At 53.6% G+C, this 26,391-nt stretch overlaps 7 protein-coding genes across 7 annotated transcripts; 2 read left to right on the top strand and 5 right to left on the bottom strand.

Moving 5' to 3' along the window:
* Positions 1-329: 329 nt before the first annotated feature.
* On the bottom strand, positions 330-1,483 carry CONPUDRAFT_150928 (uncharacterized protein; the record flags this gene model as incomplete). Its single annotated transcript, XM_007767549.1, has 3 exons — positions 330-1,155; positions 1,211-1,398; positions 1,451-1,483. 3 exons carry the CDS (start codon positions 1,481-1,483, stop codon positions 330-332), a joined length of 1,047 nt encoding a protein of 348 aa, XP_007765739.1.
* Positions 1,484-4,949: 3,466 nt separating this feature from the next.
* On the bottom strand, positions 4,950-6,301 carry CONPUDRAFT_163144 (uncharacterized protein; the record flags this gene model as incomplete). The annotated part of the gene is made up of 4 exons (XM_007767548.1): positions 5,768-6,301; positions 5,599-5,715; positions 5,409-5,548; positions 4,950-5,351 (listed from the first exon to the last, which is right to left on the bottom strand). The coding sequence occupies exons 1-4, from the start codon at positions 6,090-6,092 to the stop codon at positions 4,950-4,952; spliced, it is 984 nt and encodes a 327-aa protein (XP_007765738.1). The 5' UTR covers positions 6,093-6,301.
* Positions 6,302-8,545: 2,244 nt separating this feature from the next.
* On the top strand, positions 8,546-10,365 carry CONPUDRAFT_150926 (WLM-domain-containing protein; the record flags this gene model as incomplete). Its single annotated transcript, XM_007767547.1, has 9 exons — positions 8,546-8,728; positions 8,797-8,851; positions 8,904-8,974; positions 9,030-9,044; positions 9,105-9,195; positions 9,262-9,347; positions 9,416-9,645; positions 9,712-10,227; positions 10,281-10,365. 9 exons carry the CDS (start codon positions 8,546-8,548, stop codon positions 10,363-10,365), a joined length of 1,332 nt encoding a protein of 443 aa, XP_007765737.1.
* Positions 10,366-10,707: 342 nt separating this feature from the next.
* CONPUDRAFT_50680 (acid protease) lies at positions 10,708-13,157 on the bottom strand (the record flags this gene model as incomplete). Its single annotated transcript, XM_007767123.1, has 12 exons — positions 10,708-11,252; positions 11,305-11,432; positions 11,485-11,539; positions 11,590-11,638; positions 11,692-11,725; positions 11,783-11,859; positions 11,911-12,044; positions 12,106-12,210; positions 12,314-12,415; positions 12,506-12,574; positions 12,642-12,850; positions 12,907-13,157. 12 exons carry the CDS (start codon positions 13,155-13,157, stop codon positions 10,708-10,710), a joined length of 1,758 nt encoding a protein of 585 aa, XP_007765313.1.
* Positions 13,158-13,668: 511 nt separating this feature from the next.
* CONPUDRAFT_80402 (Rho GTPase activation protein) lies at positions 13,669-17,301 on the bottom strand. Its single transcript, XM_007767284.1, has 10 exons — positions 17,043-17,301; positions 16,843-16,976; positions 16,342-16,782; positions 15,958-16,197; positions 15,741-15,893; positions 15,531-15,686; positions 15,368-15,472; positions 14,601-15,316; positions 14,411-14,537; positions 13,669-14,353 (listed from the first exon to the last, which is right to left on the bottom strand). The coding sequence occupies exons 1-10, from the start codon at positions 17,176-17,178 to the stop codon at positions 14,258-14,260; spliced, it is 2,304 nt and encodes a 767-aa protein (XP_007765474.1). The 5' UTR covers positions 17,179-17,301; the 3' UTR covers positions 13,669-14,257.
* A 2,767-nt stretch (positions 17,302-20,068) lies between these two features.
* Positions 20,069-23,235, top strand: CONPUDRAFT_163141 (pH-response regulator; the record flags this gene model as incomplete). The annotated part of the gene is made up of 15 exons (XM_007767546.1): positions 20,069-20,265; positions 20,313-20,358; positions 20,410-20,592; positions 20,642-20,810; positions 20,903-21,018; positions 21,081-21,169; positions 21,235-21,343; positions 21,405-21,627; positions 21,677-21,758; positions 21,812-21,992; positions 22,044-22,259; positions 22,336-22,674; positions 22,735-22,869; positions 22,924-23,006; positions 23,067-23,235. 15 exons carry the CDS (start codon positions 20,069-20,071, stop codon positions 23,233-23,235), a joined length of 2,337 nt encoding a protein of 778 aa, XP_007765736.1.
* Positions 23,236-23,290: 55 nt separating this feature from the next.
* CONPUDRAFT_142401 (uncharacterized protein) lies at positions 23,291-24,580 on the bottom strand (the record flags this gene model as incomplete). The annotated part of the gene is made up of 4 exons (XM_007767545.1): positions 23,291-23,469; positions 23,520-23,708; positions 23,773-24,210; positions 24,329-24,580. The coding sequence occupies 4 exons, from the start codon at positions 24,578-24,580 to the stop codon at positions 23,335-23,337; spliced, it is 1,014 nt and encodes a 337-aa protein (XP_007765735.1). The 3' UTR covers positions 23,291-23,334.
* Between the last annotated feature and the right edge of the window lie 1,811 nt (positions 24,581-26,391).

Raw genomic sequence — 26,391 nt, 5'->3', positions numbered from 1 at the left:
CCAGCGCTAATTAGCAGATACGTTACAAGGCGCAACTTCACCACCATTTAACAGGTTGCTTGCACAACGAGAGCGCACATTGTTTGTTGAGTTTGTAAAATCAACATTTTCAAGTCGTAAATCGCCAAGTAACGTACAATATGCGCGATATAGGGTAAGATAAACAAGCAGGAAGGAATCTAATTTGCAGAAATGTGTACGAAATAAATGATGACATAATGTTACGAGTGATGCGTATTCCGGGAAGTGTAGAATGCCAAAGCGAAACAGTATGATAGTCCCAGGACCCGAGCGTGAACCATGCCGAGAGAGAAAGAAAAAGAAAAAGCTTAGTAGGCAGGCCACTGTTCCGGCTGCTGCTGCTGCTGGAGGCGAACATACTCGAGGGCGAGGTAGTACTCAAGCTCCTGCGAGTCGAAGTGGAAGTCGCCTTCAGGCATCGCTGTCGATACAGACGAGGGGATGTCGAAGCTGAGGTCGAACTGCGGCTGTTGTGATTGCTGGGGCTGAGCGAAGTCGTATGACTGGGCGGAGTAGTCGAACGCGTTGTTCTGATACCCATAAGATGGGCTCTGAGCCTGAATGGGGAAGGTGGAAGCGGAGTATTGGAAGTCGGTGTAGTTGCTGTTGTCGTAGACGCAGCTCGTTGAACCGGACGACGGCTGCTGGTAACCCTCAGGCATGGGGAGAATCGCTCTCCGAGGGGTCAGGGGAGTGTGAACGTAGGTGTTGTAGTCATATGTGGCTGAGGTGGGTTGACCATCCTGAGACCACAAGGCATCGAACATCGCGAGGCTAGTCGGGTCGATGGCAGCTATTGGGGCGGGGGTGTAGGTCTCAGGTGCGACAGAGGGTTTGGTCTCGACTTCAGCCAGTGCAGAGCTAGATTCGAAAGCGTCAAAGCAGATATCGATGGGGCTGCTCTGGGACGCAGAAGGCACGTCGAACGCGAGGAGCTCAGAGGTGTCCAACTTGACTTCAGGGGTGGGGGACGACGAATTAGACTCGTAGCCCGAGTCGCTGTCCTTGAGCTCGCAGTACCGGCGGAATTCGCGGGCATTCATCTTGTGGATGCGCTTGCGGTGGCGAATGACCGCAGACGGATCATTGAACGTCTTATGACAGACTTGGCAAGGGAATCTCTTGTCATGCGTGCTAGAGGAAGTTGATTAGATACTGTGAACATTCGAGCTAGCAAGTGTAGACTTACTGTTTGGCGTTAATGTGTGTATTGAGGTTCGCCTTCTGGAGCGTCGCGTATTCGCAGCCCTTCCAGGGACACTGGTGCATCATCTCACGACGGTGAGGCGAATGTATCAACATATGGCGCGAAAGATCAGCAGCGCGAGACACGTTCGCGCTGCATGTGGGGCATTTGTTACCCTTGATGACTTTAGTCTAAATAGTGGTCAGTATGAAGCTCAGTATGAAATACATGGCATGAACGTACCACTTTCTTAGCGTTGGCAGAGTGGAAGACCATTGTGGGGTAGGCTCGAGATTGGACGAGACAGGGGAGGTTGTATAGGCGACGATGGGCACGAAGGCTGGTAGATTGGATAGGAGTGTTCGACTGGATTGAAGACTGGTGATACGACGAGAGAAGAGTCGCTAAAAACGGAGCTCGGGAGGTGGGTGCTGGTGGGCACTGGCGCCCACCTTCCCCTCTTTATACCCAGTCCATGGTCAACGTCGAGCGTAGCATTGGCGGTGGATTGGTCTCCAACCCGTCTCCAGAAATTGCCGCCTATGGGAAGCGCCCACAGACAGTACCTGCCTCCCGATTGCTTGAAATCAAAAAGACCATACGCGGAGGGGTTGAAAAGCAATCAAGTGACATAATTGCCGAGGGAGGCAAGACCAATGGCAATACCCCCGGATTGCTTTCGAACTCCAGTTCGAAAAGTTACTGGATTCGCTGGAAATTACTGGGAAAGGTAATTTAGGTAGACAAAGCTCTACTTCGCCTTTTGTCTGACGTATGGCCGTCGGCCTTAGCACACCTTGACGACGGCGCTCTTGTGCTTTGACATCGTGCACGTGGCTGATGTCTTGTAGCGGCGACGCTGGCTTGAGCTCAAAGTCTGAGCGGTCGGAGCTATTGAGGACATAATAAGAAAATATCTAGCTTCTGTGTAAATGAATGTTTGAGAGAAGACCAACGCGCAGGTTGGACTCAGGATGGGGATAATGGACGGGTGCGATAATAGAAACGGGCGTTGGGCGGGCGTCAATATTGTGTTTGCACAAGTTTGCCACAGCCTGCCCCCTAACCCCACTCCAGGCTCCAGCGCTCTCTTTCTTCAGGTCCTCACTCACCTCCGCTGGCCAGGTACGTCTGTCTCTCGTATACATCTAAGGTTTATCAGTGTGACGTTATATTAACAGGTCATCGTCAACCCTACTGGATCCCGGTGCGAGTGTAACGCACCAGTTGCGTAACCTCCGCCAAACAGGTCACGAACAGAGAATCTGGCGCCCCATCGGCGATGGTTTCTTAGTAGCGATTTTTAGACTACACAATGCCGAGTGGAAATCTTGAAGCATGTTGCAAACGACACCGAGCGAAGCACGTTCGTTACGACATCGAGATGAAAGTTTGGAGTTTGTTGTGTTCGTCTTTTACAACGAAAGTGGACGGTTCGCTGGCTCGTAGGATCGTCTCGGATTCTACGGGGGCTTTCCTTTATCCACTGGTGAGTTGTGGTACTTCTTGGTTCTGCTCCTCTAGAGCAACGACTGATCGATGGATCATTCTCAGAGTTGAGAGCAGCAATATTGGGCTTCGCAGGCTCGCTGTCCACTTTGCCATAGCATTGTGGACTCGAAATTCCTCTCCCGGATCGATTGGCGCTGCACGGAGCAATCCGGTTTTCCAAAATCAAATAATCCAGGACGTACATATACCCGGAAGAGATGCGCGAGCATTCCCAGAAGCCGTGCGTAATCTTCCTGGAAGCGTCGCATGTACTACAGCCAATTTTCACTATGCGATGAATATACTATCTTCCCTTTGATGATTGCCAGTCTCTTGGGCAGAGAGCAGTAGAAATATGTAAGACAACGCGAGTACTAGGATAACCGTAAGAGATTGGACGTCAACTGGGGACGCGGCGCGACGCGTCTCGCGCGTAGCTTGCTCTTGCTCTCGTCGTCCACCACGACATCCACCCTAGTCTCCGAGCAGCCCTTGACACGTACTCAGCCAGAGGCTTCGTCCCCTGCACTCTTGGAAGAGGCTTGCTCTACATCCCTCTTAAGGCCCAAAACTTCAATATCACCGATGTTGCTCTCAGCATCCCATGGTCCACGTCAGGATCAACGAACACGAAACGAACACGAACCCCGCAGGTCAGGCCTGCCATGATGCACCACGATTTTACCATCACACCTGAGGCACCGGTGAATCGGACGGCTGAGAAGATCCTTAGAACGATGCATTGAGCGATCGTAAATCTTATAAACACTGTTAATCCCGCGCAGAGGGATAATAAGGGTTTAAATAGATATTTACATCTCCAAGGCGATCAGAGGCTAAGGATAAGATTTAAAATATGTCAGCAAGGGCGACTCAAAACAATTGAATGCATCGTTGCTATGGCAAGATTTATAACATTTATGACGGATCGAAGCGGTGAGAAGATTGTAAATAGAAACTTGAACCGTATGTGTATAAAGAGGATAAAAACGATCCTTGGCGGGCCAATCAGAAGCCTTGAACAGGCGGACGATTTTAAATCGTTGCAACAATATAGGAGGTGTTCCTAGGAAGGATGACACAGCATCGCAGATTTATAGAAAGATTTAAAATTCATCCCCGCATCGATGACCACAAAAGATCCTTTCGGATCTATTCAAAATCAATAGAGCTGGTGGGTTTAAAGTCTTTGTTACCATCTTCCGTACCCGTCCACTGTAAAAGTGATTCAAAACCTTTTATTATCTCGAGTGCCCGGTAATATTTTTCAAGATACATAAAATCTTCCGCAGGATCTTTCTAACAATCTCCCCGCGTGTCCGATTTGCCGGTGCCTCAGGTGTCAATAGCTTCGTAGAGGTGCTCTTTCTTCTCCCTTTTGTTGTGCTGACGTACGCTCATGAACCATAGTCCGGTGCTCCATGGCAGCCCAATAGCGAGGCCCAGGCCCTACAAAACAAAGGGTTTAACGGCAACAGTACGTCCTCATACAAACCTCCTTCCATCCCGAGTGCTCACCATATACAAACATGTTAGGCTGGTCATCCAGACAACGGCTAGCAGACTCCGCACGTATGTGAGGCAGAAGCGTGTCCTTGGGAGACTTTCCGGAATATGTGGTACGCTCATTGTCCATCTACCTTCGCCACGATTCATAGCTTGACCGTCACCCATCGTCATGCGTAGTGCGGCAGCGCCTACGTAGCATCCCACTCCTCGACCTTCGGCCAATGCTGGCGGGTGCATCGCGGATTCACCGGCACTGCGCCGCCCCGCAAGTGCAGACAGCGCAAGCGCAATGCAAGAGCGAAGGTGAACTTACACGCATTCGAGCTGGGAGGGAAAGCGTCGACAGCAAGTGTAGAAGACGGGGAGAAGAGCATAGGAAAGGGGCTCCGGAAGCAGGCCAGAGTGTGTATAGCCCCGTCAACATGAGCATGAACGCACCTTCTTTGGATTTTCGTCAAACACGCGCTCGCGGGCGTTTCACACAGTGATCGACGCGAACATGGCCAACCACGCAGAGAACGAGTTGAAACCCCTTTTCGAGTTGAACGAGGACAGCAAGTTGTTCATGTTCGGTATGATGAATATAGGGGTGAATCTCGGCAGGCCCAGGCTGAGGTTCTCGCCACTAAAAAGTCGCGATTACTAGAGCAGAATAATTTCATATTACATACCTGGGGCTCAACGGCCCCAGGAGCAGCTATTGTTTAGTTTACACATAGTATACAGTGCAGTGCGCTACACATCATTCAAAGTTTACGCCCGTTGCAACCTTCCACATCGCCGCCGCCGCTCTCGTCGAATGCAACTGCTTTTTGTCTGCATTGAAGGCATCTAACTTCCTGTTGGCCTCGGCCGCGTCAGATGCGGAAACTCCCTCTAGTTTGTTGCCTTTGGCCGAAAATAACTCGATCAGCCTCCTCGTCATGGCCTCCGTAAGCTCGGGATGGCCCTGAAGAGTCAAAATACGGATCTGCTTCTCCTCAGATTCATCGTAGAACACGACAGAGCCCTCGTTCCCGCAATCCGGGGTGCGGCCCCAGCAGTAGTGCTTGAACATGCGTTGCTTTTTAGTCATCTCATCCCTGACTTCGTCGAGAGCCCTACGCAAGGGCTCCGCCATCTCGTAGTGGAACATCTGGATGTTCTGTGATTTGAAACGTTCGTAAGTAAAAATAAGACGAAAAGAGCGAGGCAGACGTACGAGTTGATCTCCACCGGGGAAGATATGCTTGAACTTATCATCGAGAGCAACGGACGTCGGGCCAATTTCAGGCTGAGTGCTAGGCGTGATCTTGGTGTCATAGAGGACATGACTGAGAAGCTGGTGCCCAAAGCATATACCTAGCCATACCGCTCGTCAGACAAGCAAAGTTAACGCGAAGAAAACGAACCGATAAACTTGATATGGTGGGATTGGATTGCAGTCACGGTCAACCAGAAGGCAAGGGCCTTCATCCAGAAAAGGGTGCCTTCGGGGTCTTTCTGAACAAGGTCATTTACGCTGTTCGCTGTACATTCCGCGTTAGACATTTGTTCAAGCATATCAAGATATCGTCTTACATGATCCTCCGACAACGATACAGTCAATCTTCTCCGCTGCGACGTGCGGCCAGACATCATGACCGTGGCTGTTCTGCCTGTACTTGGTCGCATCAAAGCCCTTGAAGTAGAACGCGCCGTTGCTGCACATTTCCCAGCCGTTGGTCGTGTCTCCGCCTGGAGCCGGGTGAGCGGCAGAAGGCTCGTCCTTGACATATCCAGTGAACACATCACGGAAGAGATGAACGACGTCGCCGAACTCTTTCACAAAATCTGGCTTAGTTTGGTCGCAGTTGACGACAAGGATGCGAGGAGCAGGAGTGGGAGCGGGAGCTGTGATGGCCATTGAGAGTGATGGGATTGGTTTAGCGAGGAGGAAAGAGCTGAGTGGAGATGCTGCAGAAGGAGACGCAAAGGCGGGGGTTTATATACAAGTCTGAGCAGACAACGTCACGGGGAATGGTGAGGACGAGTCGAGGTTGGGCTAGAATTGGGGCAAGCCTGATCGATGATCAACCGGCTCTGAGCAGGCTCCGGTGCAATAGTAAAAGGTCGTCCTCCCAGGCTGCCAGGATTCTTCAATGGTATGGGTATTCCAACGCATCTAGTGGTGACACAGGTTGACCTGCTGTTGCATTACGCTGACCGACACTTGATCAGCGCTGCGCAGAATCTGCAGTGTAAGTCCACACTAACGGACCCATGAATGTGGTGTTGACAGACGCCGTTATCGGCTAAAACCCGGAAGCGATCTTCACTCTGCAAAGTATGTAGATTGATTCCAAGCCTCAAGGCATTTGAATCGATCAGACACGAAGAATGCAGAATAGGATGAATGCCATACCTAGTGGACACCCACGACGTCAAGTTTGTATGCAATGCGCACGTTGATTGTTTTCACCGACGCATGCGTAAGTGACAGGAGACTTACTGCGATTGCTATGGAAGAACCGAAAGATAAAGGCACTGTATATATACGGCCATATCAGTGCAGGTAGATCCTTTCGTTATGAATCGTCGCATTCCGATTATGCTCGTTTCAAGCGTTCGTAGGAATGTCACCAGTCGGGATGGAGTACCGATCATGATGGAATTCAGTCGCCGGGGCTCGAGATCGCGCAAAGACGTCGCCCTCGTGGAAACAGGACGCAACCGGTTGCAGGCAAGCTAACTAGAGGCTCAGGAGAGTTGACTTTCACTTACGAGTAGTGTATTCGAGAATTCTGAGGCTACGCGTATGTCGTTTAGAGGGATGAAGTGGCTGAACGTGATGAACGGAGGCAATTAATGCTTTGTTTGCTCGGATTTGCCGCCTGCCCCCGATTGCAATCTGAAGTCCACACCGCCCTCTCCTTGGGTTCTCCGAGACCTCCGGTGCCCAGGTATGTTTGATTTCTCGAAGGTCACTTGAATGTCTATCAGACCTGATGCGCTCAACAAGTCATCGTCATCGTTCCTGGACTCAAACTCGAGTGGGGTGCGCGAATGTGAAGCCCTCTGCGAACAAGTCGCTAGCGGAGACTCCCACTTGCGATCTTTACTCTGAGCTGCAAGCTCGCGCATACATGATGCTATGTGAAATCGAAACAACTCAACTGGACGGTCGGCTTGCTGGGATCTTCTTTATTTCGACGGTGAAGCTATGTACATCCACTGGTGAGTTGCCCTATCTCTTGTCCCTTGCTCCTTGCTTGCTCCATACTACGGAGGGTCCACCTAATCTCGGTCCATTCGGTCCGTCAATGCAAATGTTTTGTTTGCGCAAGTTTGCCGTGGCCTCGCCCTTAACCCCGTCCTACACCAGCGCTCTCTTTCTTCAGGTCCTCAACAACCTCCGGTGGCCAGGTATGTCTGGTTTCTCGTATGTATCTCCACTGCCCATCCATAAAACACTCTTCCAACAGGTCATCGTTAACCCTACTGGATCCCCATGCGAGTGTCATGCAGTATCTGCATTGCGCTCGTCGATCAGGTCATGCGCAGAGACTCCACAGCGGTTTCTCATGCCAGTGATCTTCAGACGTTTCGTGGGTCCGAGTTCAAAGCTCGCACTGTCGAATCGATACGACGAACGTGGACAAGCTACAGACGGACCTTCACTGGTTCGACAGTGAGCTATCTACTAGTAGGTCGCCCAGTGGTCGTTTCTCCCGAGATGATTGCTGACCAATGCGTCTCCGTCAGAGTTGATAAGCACGAATAGGCTAGAATAGCTTTCTTGTCCGCATCGCCTTCGCGTTGTGGACTCGACCTTCTGAGGAGGTGACCCCTCCCGGATTGATTCGCGCGTCATACGGAGAAATCCGTTTTATTACAAATCAAATAACCCAGGACATCCACATACCCACCGGATACGACATGTTGAGCCTTCGAGCCACTTGTCATGATCCTCGTGGAAGCATTGCATCTACTATGTTCAAGTCTCCACATGCAATGAATCTAATATTCTGCGTTCAATGCTTTTGGATGTGAAGGGAATCATGACGACTTGTAAGCGTGAGCCTGAAACCCTCATACTTGAGGCGGTGAGATGAAAGGTATACCCCCGAATTCATCCACCTCTACACGCCATGTAGCTTGCACAACGCCAGCCCCAGTTCCTGTCCACATAGCATGACATTCTGCAACAGACGGTAGGTAGACTAATTACCATGTACTGTAAGTGCTAAAGCTACGAAGCACGAAAGTCGGAGACGCGGCGCGGCGCGTCTCGCGTAGCTTGCTCTTGTTCTCATCTCTCATCATCCCCCATCATCCCCCTCGAAGCGTCAAGATTATCAGCGCCCTTGTCGTCATTCCATGGTCCACGTCAGAATTAATGAGCGCGAAACCAATCCGAACCAGCACATCAACTTCATCTCCGTCCTATCGGTCGGAAATGCGGACTCGGAGAGCGAGGCACGGACGCTAATGCGCGCGCTCGCTGCGCAGGTCAGACCCGTCATGAAGCAGCACGGATTTACTGTCAATAGCTTCGAAGAGGTGTGCTTTCCTCTCTCGATTATACCGCTATGTACTGATGTATGCTATTTGGCTGTTGGCTTTGGTAGTACGAGTACAACAAGGTGTTCGCGGGACGTAACTGGAATGCTGGGGAGAATGTGGGTAAGTCTTGTGTTCTTCTGCTCGCACTAGGTCTTTTCAAACCTTCCCATAGAGATCGTCCTTCGCACCGCCCATGGCTCCTTCGCGCCATTGTCGTATCTCATGAGCACACTATGCCACGAGGTGAGCATTTAAATCTCCACCTTGGCCCTTCAGCTGACGCACACTCGTAAAGTAGCTCGCTCATATAAAGGTGAGCATGCCTTTCGACTCAAGGTGGAATCGGTCGTCTCATATTGAACGTGGGGTCTAGCACATGAACCACAGTCCTGCGTTCCACGCCCTATGGAGACAGCTCAATAGCGAAGTGCGGGCCTTGCAGAATAGGGGGTATTTCGGCGACGGTAAGTCTACACACAACCCTCTTCCACCTCGCGTTGCTCAACTCACATATCATATTCACCTGTCAGGCTACTGGTCATCCGGGCAAAGACTAGCAGACTCCGCAAGAGTATCAGGCGAAGGCGTCTCCTCGGGAGACTTTCCTGAATACGTGGTACGCTCATTTCTCCGCCCTTCTCCACCACAGATCTCAGCTTGACCATCGCCCATCGCCATGTGCAGTGCGGCGGCGCGCACACAAAGTCCCGGTCCTCGACCCTCCGTCGGCGCCGACGAGCGCCCCGCGGCTTCGCCGGTCCTTCAGTGCACACGGGCGCGCAGACGGAGCGCAAGCGCAAGGCAGGAGCGCGGGTCACCTCGCGCGCGTTCGAGGCGGGTGGGCAGGCGCTCAATGAAGGCGCTGAAGGAGAGGAGAAGAGCGCGGGGACGGGGTTCAGGAAACAGGCCGGCAGGTGCGCGCCCTTGTTCATTGTCCCTCTTGAAAACAAGTATTGAGATATCATCTTTCGGATTTCCAGCAAACGCGCCAGAGAAGAACGCGCGCTCGCCGCCGAGCGTCGTCTGCAAGCTCTGCACGCAGGCCCATCCAGAAAGATCGACGTGAGCATGACGGACGAGGATGCCGAGAACGACATGGAGCTGGTACCCGAGACGGACGAGGACAGGAAGCAGTTCATGCTCGATACGATGGGTGCCGGGGAGGATCTCGGCGCGCTCAAGTTCTCGCTGGACGACTACTTCCGGCCGAGTAGGGGATCCGTCAAAACAGAGCCCTTATCTAGTAGAGGCGGCGAGTGCGATAGCGCACCCGCGAAGAAGCGTCAAAGAACCTCGAACGCTGACCCTGGGAGGGACGATGAAGTCAAGCCCTCGAGAACCCAGCTCGATCTAGCTGACGCGATATCAAGAAACAGCAGTTCTGCGAGGGTCAAGTCGGAAGAAGAGGAACTGGTCCGGATAGCCAGTACAAATCCGAAGACGAGCTCGACTCAGCGGGAGCGTAACCCGCCTTGGGCATGCAACATCTGCACGCTGTGAGTAGCCTTTGTTTCCCGTCTTCAGACTTTACCTTCTGACATCCGTCCAGAGAAAACAACCCAGGCCACCTAGCATGTTCAGTGTGCGGCACGCCAAAGGGCGAGACGACATGGGCGGGCAGCGACCACACATAATATTATGGGGAACAGAGTAAAACAGCGAATGCGAATTTGCGATATGGTAACACATGGGTATCAAACAAGGATCGAAAACAGCGAAAGAACGAAAACTAGAGTCCATTACACGATGCCCCGCTCACTAAGGAAGGAGCACTTTATCGTAAAATGTAATTTTAGTATCGAATATCAAGACAGTCCGAGGATATATACGCGCGTAACTTATGTCCAAAAAGTGTCCACTGTACAAAACAAACATATGCTGCGTCAACAACACCTAGACCCCAAGGTGTAAATCGTACACTCGCTCGAGCCTCGGACGTCGAATGCTAAGCGCCCACAGGTCTCGGTCACGGCTCATCACAACACAGCCGCCCCTGCAACAACAACCGCGAGCACCGACACCGCGCAGGACACAACCACTCCCACGTCGACCGCACGCGCACGGCCTGCCGCGCCGCTCCACCCCGGCGGGCGGCCGAGCGGGCCCGTCGGCTGCGAGACCGCGTACGTCGACGTGACGACGTCGCCCGCCGAATTGGTCACGACGAGCGTATACTCCTCGGGGACCATCCTGAGCGCGGTCGCGTTCACGAGCTCGGTGCCCACCACGGGGCTGTACGTGCGCGTCGCGAGGCCCGCGCTCGGGATCTGCCCGAGCACGGCGGGCACGGATGTGTTGAACAGGTAGGGTGGGGCTGTCGGCGTCGGCGTCGCCAGGAGCGAGTTGGGGAGCGTCGCGGCGATGGTGGCGGATGCAGAGGAGAAGAAGGATTGAAGGGCGGGGTAGGGCTCGACGGTGGTGGTGGAGGCGTTGGTGCGCGGGTAGAGGCCGATCATGGGCGGCTCTTTGGTGTCGATGCCGAGGCTGAAGATGGAGTAGACGGTGCGGAGGAAGGGCGTGCCTGCCGTGGGTGTAAGCTGCGAATCGGAGATGTGGTGGCGGGAGGGACTTACCAAGTTTCCAGTCGATGCCCGTGGAGTCGGGGGAGGAGGCCATCGGCCAGGTGAGGCACATGGTAGGATTCGTTGATACAGGGCCGATCAGGTAGTCTGAGGGCTGTAGGATGAACTGGTCTTCGGAGCTGAGCGTGGGAGGTCAGCACAGGTCATTCCGACGGCGGTGAGCCTACTCACCCAAAGCTGAAGGACATGATAGCCGACGAATCGCATGGGACTGCCCACTGGCCACCTGGGGAAACGCTTAGATGTGACAGCTCAACAACTTAGGAGCCTGCTCACTTTCATCCACAAGCCTACTAGATGGGAACTTGGACATAATTTGCTCGACCTTTATACAAGATTTAGCCAAGTAAGAATATAAGGGTAGTATGCAGCACTTACGTCTTGCCAAGGTCCGTAAATCCCGGAGTTTCCACTGCCAGAACATCCGTTGCATGAGTAACAAGGCTCGTGAACAGCTGCGCACACATACACATCAAGGAGCGCGATAGACGAGTTCTCGGTGGGCCCGGGATACGTCGGAACAGGCGTAATGCCCGAGCCATTCACCTGTGTTGCATCAAGACCATCACCAACAACACCGCGTGGCAATATACTCACCGCAACCTCCGTCATGTGAATCGCCCAGTAGACATACCCAGACGTGTTGAACTGGTTCTGATAAGGCGAGAACGGGACGACCTCATTCCACACGATATCGCTCGTGTTCGTCACGACGGACGAATCAATGGCACCTGCGCACAACACGACGCTTAGCACGGGGCTAATCTAAAACCTTCCGACGGATACACATACCAACGGCCAACGTCCCGGTCGCATTGCGCGTGAGGCTCAGCCCGAACACAGGATAGTCAACGATCCCCTGCTCGGCCAGACTCGAGAACCACGGCACACCGGTACCTGAATTGGAACGAGGAGAAACAACGCGACACGCACGCACGCACGCAACCCAGTCAGCTGACGGTCTCCGCGGCGGCGCAACGCAACGATGAAAAGTACATACCGTCCGCGACGGCGTTGCTGATCTGTGAGAGTCTGGGAAACCCCATGCCCATGACACCGCTCATCTGGTCGTCCAGCGTCAAATTCGACTGCGAGACGAGGCCTGTGTGCGAGGTCAGCTGGTCAGCCAAGCTCATTGTTTTCGCCGTTTGGACGGCCTCGCGGTCAATGGGTGGGTGGGTTGTGTGCTCACCAAATGCCTGTTTGGGAACGGTGACGTTCGCAACCTGGACCGACTCGTATGCGACAAACCCCGATGCGCCTAGACCGCGACCGTTGTGTCAGAAGGACTAAAGAGAGGAAGTGATGCAGCGAGGAAGGAAACGCACCGGTGCCATCGGCAAAGTGGGTGGAATACTGGGTGTTGTTGTCGTTGTACGGCGAGAACGTCGAGCTCTCGTATCCAAGGGGGTAGCGCGGGAGCGAGCTGCACTGCGAGTCCGTGCAGGCAGAGGAGACGAGCCAGAGGTCGGAGGAGCCGGTATCGAGCGCGACGCGGAAGGTGATTTGCCCCGTCTGGAGGACGACGTAGTACGACCTGACCACGGCTCTCGTGTTAGGACCTGAAGCAGGGTGCGTAAGCTAAGCACTCACGATCCATCGTCCGAGAGCGTGAGCGGGGTGAGGCCGTAGCTGTTGGGCGTCGGGTTCCCTGCAGGCGTCACGTTGGCTTCTTGGCCTTGCGCGACGCTGTCTGCGATCGTGGGCAGTTGTCTGAGGAAAAGCGGTGGCCCAGTGTTTCTCCGTGCGAGTGGTACTTCATCTCTCCGGAGTGCAGCCTGGCCGAGGGTGGCAAGGGAGAGGGAGAGGATTCCGAGGAAGAGGAGACAATTGGGTGACCACATGGCGGATCTCAGACTTGTCCTATCCTGTCTTGTCTCGAGAGGGGAGGACGGCTATGAGGGCGTCGACATAGGAATAAGGAAAGGAAAGGAAAGGAGGGCAACAGGAGTGGTTATAATAAGAAAAGCAAGTGGGAAACGAATTTCAACAATCTAGTGAAATCAGAGAGGCGCGGTAACCTGAATGGCACGGATCCTGACACCGTCGCAGTCCCTTCTGCCCTCGGCTCTCTCAGCGTGGAGACGCGCTCAGACCCCCATGGCAATCCCATCATAAACTCCTATCGACCGCCTAACACTCATCGTAGCCGCTGGCCACAGACAGCCCCACTTTTATGAAGAAGCAACAAGTTCACCGTCAGTTGACGTGTCTTTACTCAACCACATATCCCAGGATATTCGCTAGAATGTCTGCGAGGGTGAATAACTCAGTCTTCAGTCAACGCCCCACATCCAACTCACAGCATCCTCGGGCTCAACTCCCCGGCGGTCTTGTGAGAGTGGAGCCTCAGAAAAAGAAATCGATTCGACTCTATATAGACATACGTAGCGGAACAACTGATCAATAAAGAAAATGAACAGACTATACCGACCGAGGTGGCTTTCAGTTGACACAAGCATAACTACATCGATGATCGAGGGCGAGGGCGAGGAAGGGAGGGAGGAATAATACATCCAGGGGAGGAGAAAAAACATGTAGTCAGAGGGGTGAAAAAGCCGAACCAAAGAAAAATGTAACGCCTGTACAAAAGAAGGTGAACACAGTAACAGAAGAAGTAGAACATATAAGAAACACGAAGAGAAAACGTAGGAGAAAATAATAAATCCAGCCTATAAACGAGTGAGTGGACGACGGGATAGTAAGTCCGTCTGCGCGATAAACGCGCAAGGATAAAATCGTGGAGTGGTATCACCGAATGAGGAATAGAAACAGAAGAATCGCGAGCTTCAGCGAGTGTAACAGTGGAGGTCATCATGCACAGGGGAAACACCAGGGAAAAACTCGGGAAAGAGAAGCGATGCATATAACGATAATGGATGCGTGCAAGTGCGGAGGGGGTCGTCGTGTCGCTGACGTGCAGGAAGGCGTAGCGAGCGAGCGATCACCGCTTCGCGAACACCTTTTTGAGGAGCGCGAGCACCTTGGGCACGTTGAGCTGGACATACTCCAGGTCCAAGAGGTGCTTGTTGTCCTTTTGCTATAAAAAATTATGAGCACGCAACGCATAAACCACGAGCACGACATTACACCGCACCTTCTCGAGGAGATCATCAATTTTGAGATCCATCTCCAGAATAGCCTTTTCCCGCCCCTTGTAGTGCAGCGATATGATAAACGTGCCCGGCGTCGGAGACATGATGTTGAAATAAATATTCGGACGTCTTCGCACAGAAACCCAAATCAGCCTCCGAATACCCCTAGCAGAATTCCACGAGGAAACTCACCGGTTATCTGGAACATTACTCTCAACAATAATCCCCTCCTTCTCCAGCTGCGCATGCGTGAACCGATACGGCCCCAACACAACCGACTTGCTCGACTTGCGCTCCTTCCCGCCAACCGTAACAACACCCACGCCCGTCGTCCCGCCTTTATCCTTCGACGCCGTCAACCGCACGTTCTGCAGATACGCCTTGTACTGCTCCAGCTGCGCCCTTAGATAGTTGTTGTGGTCGCAGATCGTCTTATACACCGCCTCGAGCGACTTCGTCTCCAACACCACCTTCTCCCGCAGATTGCCCAGGTGCGCAAGCTCCGCCGCCACCTCCTCCTGCATCAGCTTGTACCCCTCCGCCGTGTCCATCACCTTCTGCTCCTCCAGCTCGCGCAGCATCTCCTTCACCTTGATCCCCTTCTTCACCAGCATCGCGTCCTTGGTCGTCGCAGCCCGCTCCGCCAGCGCCGTGAAGTCGAACGGCCGCTTCTCCGCGGCGTGCGGTATCGACCGGATGAGCTGCACGAGAATCGCTTTCGTCTCCATATACAACAGGTCGCCGGGCGAGATGCTGTCCATGAAGGCGCTTTGGATGTCTTGCACCGGCGTCTCCCACCGGCTGTACAGGTTCAGTTCAACCGTCCGGTTCTCTTTGCGGGGGACTTGTGGAGGCGCGGGGCCAAGTTCGTCAGTGAGGATGCGTAGGTGTTGCTTGTCGTTGGGTGACTGAAAATTTTCATGAGGGAAATCCAACTACACATATTTTCGACTACTCACGAGCGTCTCAATATGCTGCAAAATCAGGGAATGCGTGTTATACAACTCGTTCATGGTGATATGTATCGTGAGGTCCTTTTTGGATAGCGCCATATACTGGTCCATCTAATAGCATCTTCGTTGAGAAACATGCGAGAGAAAATTATGGAACAGGTCGACTCACCTCCAGTGTTTCGTAGAAATCTCCAACTTCACAAAGGTTATTCAAAAATTGGTTGATGCGAGCCTTGTTATTATCCACAAAGGGATTGAGCGTAGCCATGTAAGCTTCCTTAGCGTATGAAGGCTTATTGGCCAAATTTTGCAACATCTTGGCGATCTACGGAATAAGCAAAGTTAGTACAACAGCACGAATAACCGTCCATAGACGCACCAAAGTAAGAGTCCGCCGAGGATGCTTGGCGGGTACACCCTCCACGAGCATATAAGCTTGCGGGGTGACGATGGCAGGGTTGATGAACCGAAGGAAGAAGAAACCGCCAATAAGCGAGCATATAGCATAATCCGTCGCCTCGGGGTACTTCCGCTATTACACCCAAATATTCAGAGTTGAGCAAGGGATAGAGGGCAGAGCCCTGATGGCCACTCACACGCGTCAGACTCCTGATCTGCTTACATATCCACCGAATTCCGTACGGCACGCTCTCCATGCTCTCGATGATCGTCACGAGGAAGCTGTTCGCGATCTCCATGAGCATCGTCAGCCGAGGCGCGATGATGGCCTGCACGTCGGCGTTCTCGGCGGCGACCTCGGGGGGCACGCCCCGGGGGAGATTCGGCGGCAACGAGCCCGTTTCCTCTTCTATCTGGTTGATCATCTGCTCGTACACCTATTTTTTTTCAAACAAAAATAGGAGTGCAACGTTAGCATTTCCCATGGACCCGTTGCTGGCAACGCAAAAAAAGGTGATAGGGGGAAAGGGAAGGGCGCAACGCGCAACGCGCAACGCGCAAAAACGAAAATAACAACCCACCTTCACGGGGTTGATCTCGAGATTGAGGTCCTTGTGCTCGATGAGGCTGTTGATGCGCTCCGCGAGGACGCTCTTGAGGTAGCTCTGGCCGGGCCCGCGGCGGGTGTAGGTCGTCATCATGCGCGACACCGGCGTGTTCGCGCGCAGGAGCGAGCCGAACTCGGTCGCGGTCTCGAACTGCGCCGAGAGCACGGACTGGAACATGGTGAGCAGGAGGTGCTCCTCGCGGCTCTCGTACTGGTTCCCGTAGAGCGTGAACATGACCGTCTGCAGGAGTGTGTCGATCTCGGAAAGGCTGACGAGGCGACAGAGGGCGGCGATGTGCCGCGGCTCGGACTGGAGGAGGAAGAAGAGGTTGGAGTATTGTTGCAGTTTGCGGCTGTCGGGGTAGTGGCCCTCGGTTGGGTCGACTTCTTCGAGGGTGCGCTCGACTTCGCGTTGCTGTGTTACGATAGCGCCGTGAAATTCACCGAAATAAAAGAGTTGGGTATGATAACGCACCTCGTCAGCAGCCATACGGTTCTGGATCAACAGGGCTATCCGAGAGTCGAGGTATCGGACATCCCTCTCGAGAACGAAGTTCTTCTTAGATTGTGCGGAAATCTTGCTCTTGAGGTCTCTGAGCCTCTTCTGGGCTGCATGCGCAAGGAAGGATCACAGATGAGCAAGCTTGGATAAACAGCGCGCAAAAGCAAACGGACCTCGAGCCAAGTCGTCCTCCACCTCGACATCCTGCTCGGTGACCATGCTGAAGAGGTGGTTGACGGAGTAGCGGTTCGTGTTCCTGTTCGTGAGGCGCCTTGAGCCAGGCGAGGTGGGGCTGTCGACGAAGGCCATGATGGGGAAGCGGAGCGAGGAAGGACTAATAGGAGGGAATGGGAACGGATATCAATGGGCTCTGCGTCAGCCACAGTTTGTTCGTCGCCACCTGTGCTGTTGGATGATGATGGGGAGGCTGATGGGGTCTTTGGCAGCACCAGTGCAGCTAGACGATGAGGACGGGGCGGGGAGGAAAAGGAGGAGGACGTTGACTGTGGATGAGGACTAAGGAGGGGAAGGGTCGGTCGTCCCGTATGGGGGCAGAGAGGCGAGGGGGCTCACTTGGAAACAACAAACAGCGCTTCGGCGCCTATTCATATCAAGTGGCGCTGCTTTCTCACTCTCCACAACCCATCCCTCTCCCCACCATTTCACCGTCTTTTTCTCTCTATCATCCAACTATGACCTGCAGACAGGCCTGTCACTCAGCTCTTGTTCGTCGGCTTCGGTCTCGGGACGAAACAGCTCTTTGTTGACACTGCGACTGACATCGTCGCGCTGACACAGTGAAGCCTTGCGCCCTCTGTTGTCTTGGCGCAACGCTCCCACCCATTCCTCTTACAAACACTCCGTGTCCAAGGATGTCGCAGGATTTCACAGGCCCAAGTTTTTTTTTTTTTTGCATTTTTGACTCGACCTGGTGCGCCTGGGGAACAAGGCCCACAAGACACTGGATGACGTGCCTATTCACCCCAACAAAGTCTAGCCCATTCCCTCACTCAGGACCCTTCATTGCGTAGCCACTACCCCGCGCAATTTTTGGAGGCCGGTCTAGCCCACCGTGCTATCTCTGACCCCCTCTTTCTAATCACAAGCGCCTTCACTGAGACGCTGAGGGCAAGAGGCCGATCACTCGTAAAGACACGATGCGGACCAAACAGTACTCACCTACTCCTCCCTTTGGCCTTCATTCTGCGATTAATGTCATGCTATCGTTGCTGGAACCTAACTTTGTCTCTTGCCCAACTCCTGCCTGCTGGTTGCATCAAGCTAGCTCTCTCTAAACAAGACTAGACTACTCTCGCACTCCAATTCATTCAACGCGAACTCAACCAGCTCTTCGCAAAAACCCCATGAGTGCCCCCAGCCGGGATGCGGGGCATCATCCCGACATGATACGTCCAAGGTAATTACGCAATTAATCAAAAATGCCTCATCATGACCTTCTTTCAGGGTTAGGTTAGTGATCCGGGCTTCCGAGGACGAGTGGACGAAGATCGCTCTCTGACGCCATGCGCTTCCCCGAACGAGACGGGGGACCCGACTGCCATCCTTACGATCGTCTGCTCAAGTGCCAAGATAACAATCGCTGATTGGATTTTGAACATGACGAGGGGCTCGGTATCAAATGCGTGCGAAGGATGTAAATGTATGCATGTGGGCGTATACAATTATACGATTGGGCGCTCCGTCTCTCAATCTGAAGCTGATCACAAGCGCCGGATGATGTGGCCGCTATCAAATCCGGTCCTAAGTTTACGGTGAGTTCGTTGCATGCGCTGGCTAGACGGAGCTCATTGCACTCACACAGTGGCGTGGCCGCATGTTCAGCCACTATTTCGAATGCTGGCGTCCGTGCGTTGAGCTGGCACTTGCCTGCGTGCCGCTAGCGACGGGTGGAGTGACATGGGCGATACTCTGACCTTGCTGGGTAAATGCCTCGATATTACGCGCTAGTCCTATCAATGAATGACATTTGCGCTCACCGACGTCTGCAGTGATCCGTGCTGTCAGCAAAGAGCATAGCGGTATCGGCTTGGTCAAATCACTCACAGATGGCTGTTGGGTATAGGGTGGGTTTGACGGCTGATGAGCCTTAGCATCTTCCATGTGTCCCATCTTGTGCGTGTTTAGGAGCGAGTGGGTGGTAGGAAGAAGCAAAGACTCCTAGGGCCCAATACGAGTTGCTCGCGCTGATTAAATACGCCTCGAAAGCTAGGTCGCCGATTAAGCAGGCGCAAAGGGGTCATCACGCTACCACCACGGTGAGCAAAGGTGCTCGCTCGCAACAGGCCATTCTTATCCCAGGCAACGGTCTACTGATACCGGCGGCGGCGTTCGCTCCGCGGTCGCCAGCCGTACTGATACGCAAGACGCGGCGGCAGTCCCGTTGCCTGTGTCGCTCCGCCGCACGGTCGCCGATATGGCCCTCGAGTCCGGATTTGAACGTTGTACGAGGCAAGAAGTTAAAGTGTTGTGTACCGTGACCGTGCGCATGCCTGATGCTCCAAAAACATCTATAGCTCAAGGACTTCGCGTTCCCAGCTAGTCCTTCTTTATCTATCTGAAAGAGGGTGTTAAGCTTGGTTTTGGGTTAACGGTGTCGTAATGAAAGGTAGGGTTCATCTGTGCGCCGTACCTATTTCTCAGTCGAGGCAAAGTCGAGTCTGAGTTAGGTTGCCTTTGCGTCAAGTACTATGAAATTGATTTGCCATGACGGCAACTACGAGCAAGAGGCCGACACTAAGCTACCTTTGCTATCTGGCTCACACAAGGTTTGTGTGCTTCAAATACTGTGCGGCGTCCTGGTCCATTTTGAGCGACGAAAGGCACGCATGAGAGACAAGGGGAAACTCAATAGGGGCAATGCCAAAATAGACGTGAAATGACAATGACATAACTCGGACGCGTCCCGGTTGCGGGAGCAGAGCTGTGCCCCGAGAAACGCGCTCCCCTCTGCCAACCATCGAGTCGCCTGTCCCCTGCTATATCTGTCCCTCCCTGATCATCGTTGCCCATACAGCCTCATAACGTTCTTAGCGCCGGTCTATAAGCAGAAGCAGCAGAATCACAGGAAAACGATCAAGCACTCTCCTAACCTTAATCCCGGCCCCCTTGCGAACTGACCACAACTTACCCATTTAAAGTCAACACACCGACAAGCTCGGCGCATACAACGACGATCACCATGCCCAACCAACTGACCATCCCGTTCAAGAAGACGTACACGACCGTGCCAGTCAGAGACGCAGCTGCTGCCTACATCAGAGAGCACACCGACGACCATCCTGACGCGTTCCGATGGGACATCGATCAGTGGCACGCCCTCCGCAACGACGCTATCAACTTCACCGTCCATGTCGATCGAGTGCACGTTTTAATAAAGTAAGCTTTGCACTGCCTCAGTCCGTACCATCGCCCATACTCCACAGATACCACGCCCAGCTCGTCTTCATCCTCACGAAACTGCCTTCGGACGTGCGTTGTCTCGCGTTTGAACTTTCTTGCGCGTCCTGACAACCGCTGCAGATAAATCTGGAGATTCAATACACATGCGCATTTCAACCAAGCGCCCTGCCAATATCGCTCAAGAGCGTGACGTTTGAACGAGCCGCCATCGTCTTCAACTTGGCGGCCTTGTACTCCCAGCTCGCCTTTGCCGAGGACCGCAGCAACAAAGACGGCCTTAAGCGAGCCGCGAACTACTACCAGGTAGGCGCCAGGCGGAGCGCCGAGCGGTGCTGACTTACTCATATCCTAGCAAGCAGCCGGTGCCTTTTCGTACTTGGCAAGCTCGGCACTTCCGAAGCTGGAGGTCCCGCCAGGATCCGAAGATGTTCCCCTTGATCTCACGGAGAAGGCCGCCAGATCGCTGGAGCTCCTCATGCTCGCCCAGGCGCAGGAGTGCATATGGCAACGCGCTGTCTCCGGTGCGCTCTTCCCCCCGACTGACTCGCCTTGACGTGCTGTGGGACGGCACGACGCTCACAGCCTTCCGAAAATGAAACCCCTTTTCCAATAGACAACTTCAAGAACGGCGTGATCGCCAAGCTCGCGGCCAAGGTCTCGGCGCTCTACGCCTCGTCCTTGGAGGCGCTCCAGTCTGCACCTGCGGACGCACAATCGATCTTTCCATACGTACGTCGTCTCTCCCACCCCGCCTCCGGAATATCGTGGTGCCATGCAGACCATAAGAGCAGGGATGGTTGCGACATCTGGACGCGAAGCGGTGTCACTTCTCGGCCGCCGCGCAGTACAGGAAGAGCGTCGACGAGCTCGAGGGCAACCGGTCAGTCCGGCGTCTATCCCGACGACATCGGCGTGCTAGCCCGGTGCTAAGACCTTTGCCCCTAGATATGGCTCTGAGATAGCGAGGCTGATACGCTCGCGTGAGGAAGCCAAGAAAGCGACCAGTGCAGTGAGCTCGGGGGGCGTTGCCCCGCAAGTCCTTCAGGACGCCAAGGTGTGCCCCATGTTTCGCGATCGAGTGTGGATACATCGTCCTCAAAAATGCGCTTATATAGTCGCTGCTGGACGTCGTGCAGAAGGGCATTACGCGCGCCGAACGCGACAACGATCTTATCTATCATCAGGACGTACCAGCTTTTTCAGCTCTCCCCGCTATTCAAGAAGTGTCTATGGTTCAAAGCTCGAACATTGCTGGTTTATCAGACCCAAAGAACGCCGTGCCGGCGGACTCGGTTCTGTTCGGGAGGATGGCTGGATATGCCGCTCGCGAAGCTATCAGTAAGTCTACTGTATCTTCTGACGATACCGTACTGATAGCCTTTGCCAGATATATATGATCATAACAAGGAAAGCTTCGTCAATGAGCACATAGTAGAGGTTGCGCAGGAGTTGACTGCTGAATCAGAGAGGTGCGTGCCACGTCCTTCTCGTTTCCCAACCTTGTCTGACGAGAATCAAACAGAGTGCTACACTCACTAAACCTGCCCTCGGCGCTAGAGGCTCTGGAAAAGCCTATGGGGCTTCCTCCCAGTCTACTGAAGAAAGCAGAAGAAGTTCGAACGGAGCAAGGGCCAGAGCGCATCGATGCTGCCATCGAGAGCATCCAGACGCTATCGCACAATGCCATGTCGGTTCTCGACGAAGTAAGCTGGCGTCTCACGCTGGAGAGTCGCATGGCGCTGACGTTCACACAGGCCATGGATATCCTGGACAGCGAAGCGTCCGAAGACGAGGCTATCCGCAAGGAGACGCCGATCGACCGGCTGCCTTCGCACGAGGCGAACCAAGAACTGGTGGCGAAGCAGCAACGGTATCGGACCATTCTTAACCAGGCCAACGATAGCGACGAGGTCGTGCGCCAGAAGTGGGAGCAGTGGGAAGACCACATTCTCCGTTTGACTTGGGACGAGGTGCGCCGCGCCCTTACGCTCTTTCTGCCGCTTTCTGCCGCTGTTGGCTTTACTCACGCCACTCGAACGTCACCAGGAGACGCTCGAAGCGTCCGTGCCGTCCTCGACGGGCAGCCTCTCCACGCGCTCGCAGGGCACGCAGGTGCACGCGCGCCGGCTCCGCGCGCTCCTCGAGTCGCTCGACGACGTCATACGCACGCGGCAGGACCTCGTCGCGCGCGCGCAGCGGCTCGCTGAGGCGGACGATGTGCGCCCCGCGGTGATGCGCGCGGCGGACGCGCTCGACAGCGCGGACGAGGCGCAGCCGGCGGTGTTCCAGGACGTGCTGGACCGCGAGCTGATGAAGTACGATAAGTTTATACAGGGCGTCGAGGCGGGGCGCGGGAGGCAGGAGGAGATTCTGGAGTCGATCAAGGTTTGTTCTGTTCTTTCGTTACGCGTTGTGAATTATCGTTAAACTGTGCTGTCTTGGCAGGCTACGAACGAGGCGTTCCTGCAGTCGAGAAAGTCCGATGTGTCAGTGAAAGAGCGCGAAGAGTCGCTGCAGTATCTCGATTTTGCATACCACAAGTATCGTGAGATTTCGCAGAATCTGGACGAAGGCATCAAGGTAAGGACCGTCTTGCAGCCGACGCTTACATCCTACTGATGCGCTACTTTGTAGTTCTACAACGGTCTTTTGGATATCCTCATGCGGTTCAAGGAGGCGTGCAAGGCCTGGTCGAGCGCCCGGAGCCAAGAAGCACGGTATGTGCAATCGCCACGATAGTATGCTGCATCCATACGGCTGACGGAGGCTCCTTTTAGATCCTACTCCCGACCGCTGTCTCCGGCATCGACCCGGGATAGCTCGAGTCCCGGGCCGTCAGAGCATGTCAAGCGCTCGCCGACGAAGCGGAAAGGTTTGGGCCTGCCGTCGCTCTCCTCCGGCGATTGGGAGTCGGACGGTGTGTTTTCCGAGCCTGCGCAGCATTAATATTGGTATCAGGATGGTGTACATGTTGATCTAAATTATACTGTGACAGATGTGTGCTAAATATAATTGTTGTGGGCTTGGAAGCATGCTCTATGTATGTCAAGTGCGTTTTCGCTTTGAACGCCGAGGCGACGCCTGGCCACGCTGGGGCTGTCCTTGTCGCAGTTTCTCGGCTATTTGCATCTGGAAGTTGACGTCGTAGTCGACGCATTTCATACACCAGACATAGATGCGCTGCGAGAAACATCAGTGATGCACTGCATTTTAGGGAAGACTCAGCGCACTTGTTCACCAACGTCGTAGCTTCTACGTATCTCTTCTCTCGTCGCTTGGTATTTATTCCGCGAGCCGATGGCTTGGGCAAGCTCATCTTCCAACGGCTCCCTGTGCTCCTGCTTCTGGTAGTGAATCCGGACGCGGACCTCTTTAGCGCGGTCGTGATGGAAAGCATAGTTGATCCACGTTTGTTTGAACTAAAACCAGAACTAAGTGCCCGTTCACCTGGCATACGATTTGAAACCCGAATTCGCGACGCACCCCTTCCGACTGCGCCAGCCACTCCTCCTTGCTCAACTGCGGCACGAGCACAAGGACGTACTGCCCAATGTACTGCCACGCCTTCGGGCGCAGCCCCACGATGATCCTCAGCGTCCGCTCGCGCTCGGATATGCGCGTGAGCGCGAAAAAGAGGCCGGGCGCGCCGGGGCGCCACGGCGCGTGCGGGTTATGCGTCAGGTTCGGGTACGCGAAGTCGTTCATGCCGTGCTTCGCGAGCCAGGCGGGCGCGATGCGCGGGAAGGTCGAGAACGCGTCGCCGCCGAATGTTCGGGAGAGGAATTCGCGCGTCGCGGTGGTGTCGAGGGTTGCGGTGTCGAGGTCGACGGGGTGCGAGTGGTGGTGGATGTGGGTGAGGCGGCTTTGGACGACTTCTTCGGTGGCCATCGTTTCCTTTTTGATGACGACTTCGGGTGTATCCTGCAGAAGGAGTTAAACTACGGGTAAGCCGGAATTGTAGGCATGGATCCCGGAGACATGAACTTGCGTTCAAAGCTTTGCAGTCGAGAATGTGGCGGTCGTTCTCGGCATCCTCGACCTTGACTTTGTCTTCGATCTCATAAAACTTGATTCTCTTTTCAGGTTCTTCGGCTTTGATCGTGTCTTCATGGTTCTCGACCTTGAAAGTCCCTTCAGAGTCTAGGTCCGACTCCGTGTCCTCGACTTTGACCGAAGAGCTGCCTTCTTCGCGTTTTACCTCGCTGCAAGGGCCTCTATCTTCTCTCTTCATTGTGTCGCCCGAGTGGTAATCCCCAGCCTCCACGGCGTGATCAAAGTCCTTTCCCCCCATCTTCTCAGCATTTTCAGTCTTCACCTGGACTTCGGTAGCCTCGGGTTTCACCAGGACCACGTCGCTCGTTTCCTCGCGCTTGAAAGCATCATCCGGGAAGGGCCCTGTTTGGGCATTTACGTTCTTGCTATCCACGATGTCCCGTTTTATTGCAGCCGGGATCGTCTTCGAAGGCTTCGGAGAGATGGTCAGTGAGGTAGAGTCATCATACTCTTCTTTCAAACGCGCGCGTTTGGCTGGAGGGTGCCCGGCCGTGTCATCCCAGCAAAGGTGACAGGGAGTATAGTAAAAGATACAAAAGTATGTGCGTAACTACGCTGATTCCGAACCACTATGGGTTAAACTACGGACTATGGATCGTCCGGACTACAAGATACATCACAAAAACTAGGGAGATATTGTACACGGAAAACATGTATTAACTTACAGTACAATGACCATAATGCATATCACCGAAGTACAGGTCCAACTTTCATTACGGAAGACCTCGAAGTTTCACATTTTGAGCCCAGTCACGATACAGCATTATAGAGTGAGGCTGATATTATCGTGCACGGTAGAGTAAGGCTGATACGATCGAGCACGATAGAAGGGCTGCGAAATTACATGGCATTACACGCAAAGCTCAGGTCTATAATGATACTCAAGTCACACAATGCATGATCAAGACGACAATATTCTATTAGAATTGATGGTACCTTGTATAGTACAGGTCAAAGCATCAAAATACACGGTGTAGACATGGTCGAGTACACAAGTCAGCATACAAGAATTGGAAATGTGAGGAGAAGGTGATAATTAGGAGAGTGTCGCATACTTTAGATACACATAGAAAGAATACAATTAATGGAATGCCAAAAACGAGGACCACGGCTACTCACCTTTATACTCTGCTCCGAGATCCCGGCTCTGCCGGCGTCGACGCTGCGGTAATCTTTGCGGGAACCTTCAACAGCGGCTTCTCCTTTTCCGGTGCCTGCTTTGCAGTTGAGGTCAGGGACTCGAGTCTTTGAGCCATCACGCGAGGCGAGAGCAGAACTACAAGCTTTCTGGGGCTTGGAGTCGTGTGGAGGGGTGGACGAACTTGACGCTGATAACTGAGGGGATGTATAAGCAACGCCGGTATAGGATGAATGGGCAGGAGATTCAGCAGTAAACTGATAAGAAAACAGAGAGGACGTACAACTTGAGCTACATGCTCTGCAAAGACGTTCTGGTACACTGGTCACCGCGCTCATTGGGCGCTCAAGCTCATTGCCCTAGGAATCATTAGTCTCGGTAGCCATATTCTGTATTGGTTTATGAGAATGAATCAGTGATAGCCTAATAAAATAATGGACGACTCACAACACAGATGGACTCTTCATTCAAAGAGTCCTCGGTACGACGAAGTGGAACGGGGGGAACAAGAGAGGTTTCTTCGGGCGCATCACAGACTCTGTGATGTTAAGAGGCATCTTGCCTCGGTGGCGCACGCACGGACCTCTTGCTGGACTCGGCCAAAGGAATTCAAAGGGTGCTTCTTTCCGGACGCGATCGAGCTTTGAAGCTTGAATATTTGAATATGCTTCCCTTGTGTCACACCAACTTCACTCTCACTAGCCTAAAGAGGGTGTTTCGGAAACGCTTTAGGCAAACGACGATCAGTATCCTCGGTGTTTTGACTCCTGCGGCTGCGCTAAAAATGGTACGCCACTGTTGTGTGCCTAAACGGTGTAACACTGCACATTTTTGAGGTATTCGACGATCAGCGCTTGGCATTCTCGCCGCTTGCTTCTGTGTTGGTGCTACAAATGTACCTGTTGATCGCC

This window comes from Coniophora puteana, assembly GCF_000271625.1.
Source record: "Coniophora puteana RWD-64-598 SS2 unplaced genomic scaffold CONPUscaffold_3, whole genome shotgun sequence".
Classification (NCBI taxonomy): Eukaryota; Fungi; Basidiomycota; class Agaricomycetes; order Boletales; family Coniophoraceae; genus Coniophora; species Coniophora puteana.
Note: the sequence above shows the minus strand (reverse complement) of the source record. Positions and strands in the feature narration are given on the sequence as shown.

Coding starts and splice junctions, on each gene's coding strand:
- CONPUDRAFT_80402 (XM_007767284.1), bottom strand. CDS start 17,178: ATGGCCTTCGTCGACAGCCCCACCTCGCCTGGCTCAAGGCGCCTCACG. Junction 16,977..17,042: donor GGAGGACGACTTGGCTCGAG/GTCCGTTTGCTT, acceptor TTGCGCATGCAG/CCCAGAAGAGGCTCAGAGAC. Junction 14,354..14,410: donor TTGATGATCTCCTCGAGAAG/GTGCGGTGTAAT, acceptor AATTTTTTATAG/CAAAAGGACAACAAGCACCT.